General features: G+C 36.6%; 1 protein-coding gene across 1 annotated transcript in view; it reads right to left on the reverse strand.

The window, feature by feature from the left end:
• The window catches only part of LOC107578646 (dual specificity protein phosphatase 22-B-like), a 1,844-nt gene extending 1,198 nt beyond the window's left edge, over positions 1 to 646 (reverse strand). Inside the window, exon 1 of the mRNA XM_016264585.1 lies at positions 554 to 646. Coding sequence (XP_016120071.1) covers positions 554 to 597 — 44 coding nt within the window. The 5' untranslated portion in view covers positions 598 to 646. The remainder of the gene's footprint in view (positions 1 to 553) is intronic.
• Positions 647 to 1,973: the final 1,327 nt, after the last annotated feature.

Genomic DNA, 1,973 nt, shown 5'->3' on the forward strand with positions numbered 1-1,973 from the left:
CCTCATCAACAGTGACATTAAAACACATTTTAGGCTTAATATTAATTGTGCATTGTGCGCAAGCAGTACTCCAAATAAAGTTTAATTCAAATTTTTATATCAATAAGTCTCATAGAGCGATATGTAAAGTTAATAGATCTGAACTATACTTAGTATGAGATAAACGTATTTTAAATATACTACTTTTTTTACTAGGGTAACCCTACGCATTCAACTCAGGAGGAAGAAGGTGAGATTTCAGAGAAATACTACAGACCTCATGATGTTTTTGAGAATGGATTGAGGTGTTATAGTCTCATATCAAATACATGCTCGTGTTTACTGTTGTTTTGGGAAGTTCAAAAATAGCCCACCCCCCCTTGACACCTAGTTATCAGCTGTTCACATGGTCACACTGGGCTCGATTAGGGCTGGTATCTGGGTTGAGTGCACATTTAGCTTCCTCTTAAGGTAGAGTCGTGTATCTGGGTGAATGCAATCGTATGCAAACCTAACATCGGTTCATGTATAGTGTAGATTTAATAGCTGGAGGACAAATGAACCCCTCACTTACCAGTGCACCAGACAGCCCTCGCCTTTCAGTCGAGACTCGTGCATGAACTTAATGCTCTTCTCAAAATGCTGAACGCTGTGGAGGGCAAAGAGACCGATTATGTCAACTTCAGGCGATTCTACAGAGTATCAATGTGAAGGATGCTGTAATGAAGCATAACCAATTTTGTGTCAAATTAAGGGTATGATTTTTATATTGCGGGTCAAAATGACCATAATTGGATTCAATACAACATCAAGAAAACCCACACACACATACACACACAAAAAAAAATCATTAATACTTCTCACACATAACACATATCCTTTATAAAACTGTTTTTAACAACTATTTTAACTTTTCCAAAAAATATGAATATTATAAAAAAAAAAAATTTTAAGCTGAAAATTTTGTTTATTTTATTTTATTTGTGTGCGTGTCCTTTTGTGAAGCTCAAGCACTAGAGCATGGCACTACATTCTCAGTGAAATTACCGTGCTTGAACTGATAAAAATGTATGGACGTTTCTTCACATTAAAGCATCTGCCAAATGTATAATTCTAAATGTAAATATTCCCATAGAGTAGTTGAGAAACTAACTAAGTATGGCCAAAAAAAAGAGTCTGTGCAGCTGCGGTTAACTGTGAAATTGCAGGTCCACGAGCATCCACGAGCATCATAATTGTAATAAACATTTTGCATGCACATACACACATCCCACAACACCTCAGAGTTTCAAAACTTTGCAGGCTTGTCCATAACCCTAAATGAGAAATAATAATAATAATAAATCCTAGTTAAATAAAACTCCAACAACTCGATTTTGTATGAATGTGATGGGTTTGTTTGTTTTTGTTATGATTCATTATAGAACAAAGCCAACCCACATGGCTTACAATAACTATAGCCTATACAAACCATATAAAAAAACAACAATAACAAAACGAGGATAGTTCAGCCAAATGATATTTTCTAGAATGAACTGTTTTTGTTTTCCAAAACAACTTTTGCTGTATGGAAAAAAAACATTATTCAAAATATCTTCTTTTGTGTTCCACAGAAGAGAGAAAAAAAACAGCATACAGGTTTGGAACGACGTGAGGGTGAGTGCATTCATTTTTGGGTGAATTATCCTGTTAACTGTGCAAAGAAAGCATTTCAGGGCCACTGTAGGAGAGTTTAGGTTAAGGTCTTCATTCAGACTGTGACGCTGACAGAGCGGTGGGAAGGTCGTAACCGGAGCAGTAAACACAGAGTTACGAGACATCCTGCGTACATGATGTTTTCCAGATGCAGATTACTCTCTGCTCCGCAACACACAGCTTTTACAGCTTCGGTATTTACTGCCTTCGCAGTTCCTGTCAAAAGTTTATTTAGGCTTGATGCTGATGCTCAAACGAGTGCGTATTGAAATGCTCAAAATATTTCAGTAAGCTGAGCC

The sequence above is a fragment of the Sinocyclocheilus grahami genome, unplaced genomic scaffold (assembly GCF_001515645.1).
Source record: "Sinocyclocheilus grahami isolate Dianchi unplaced genomic scaffold, SAMN03320097.WGS_v1.1 scaffold11319.1, whole genome shotgun sequence".
NCBI lineage: Eukaryota > Metazoa > Chordata > Actinopteri > Cypriniformes > Cyprinidae > Sinocyclocheilus > Sinocyclocheilus grahami.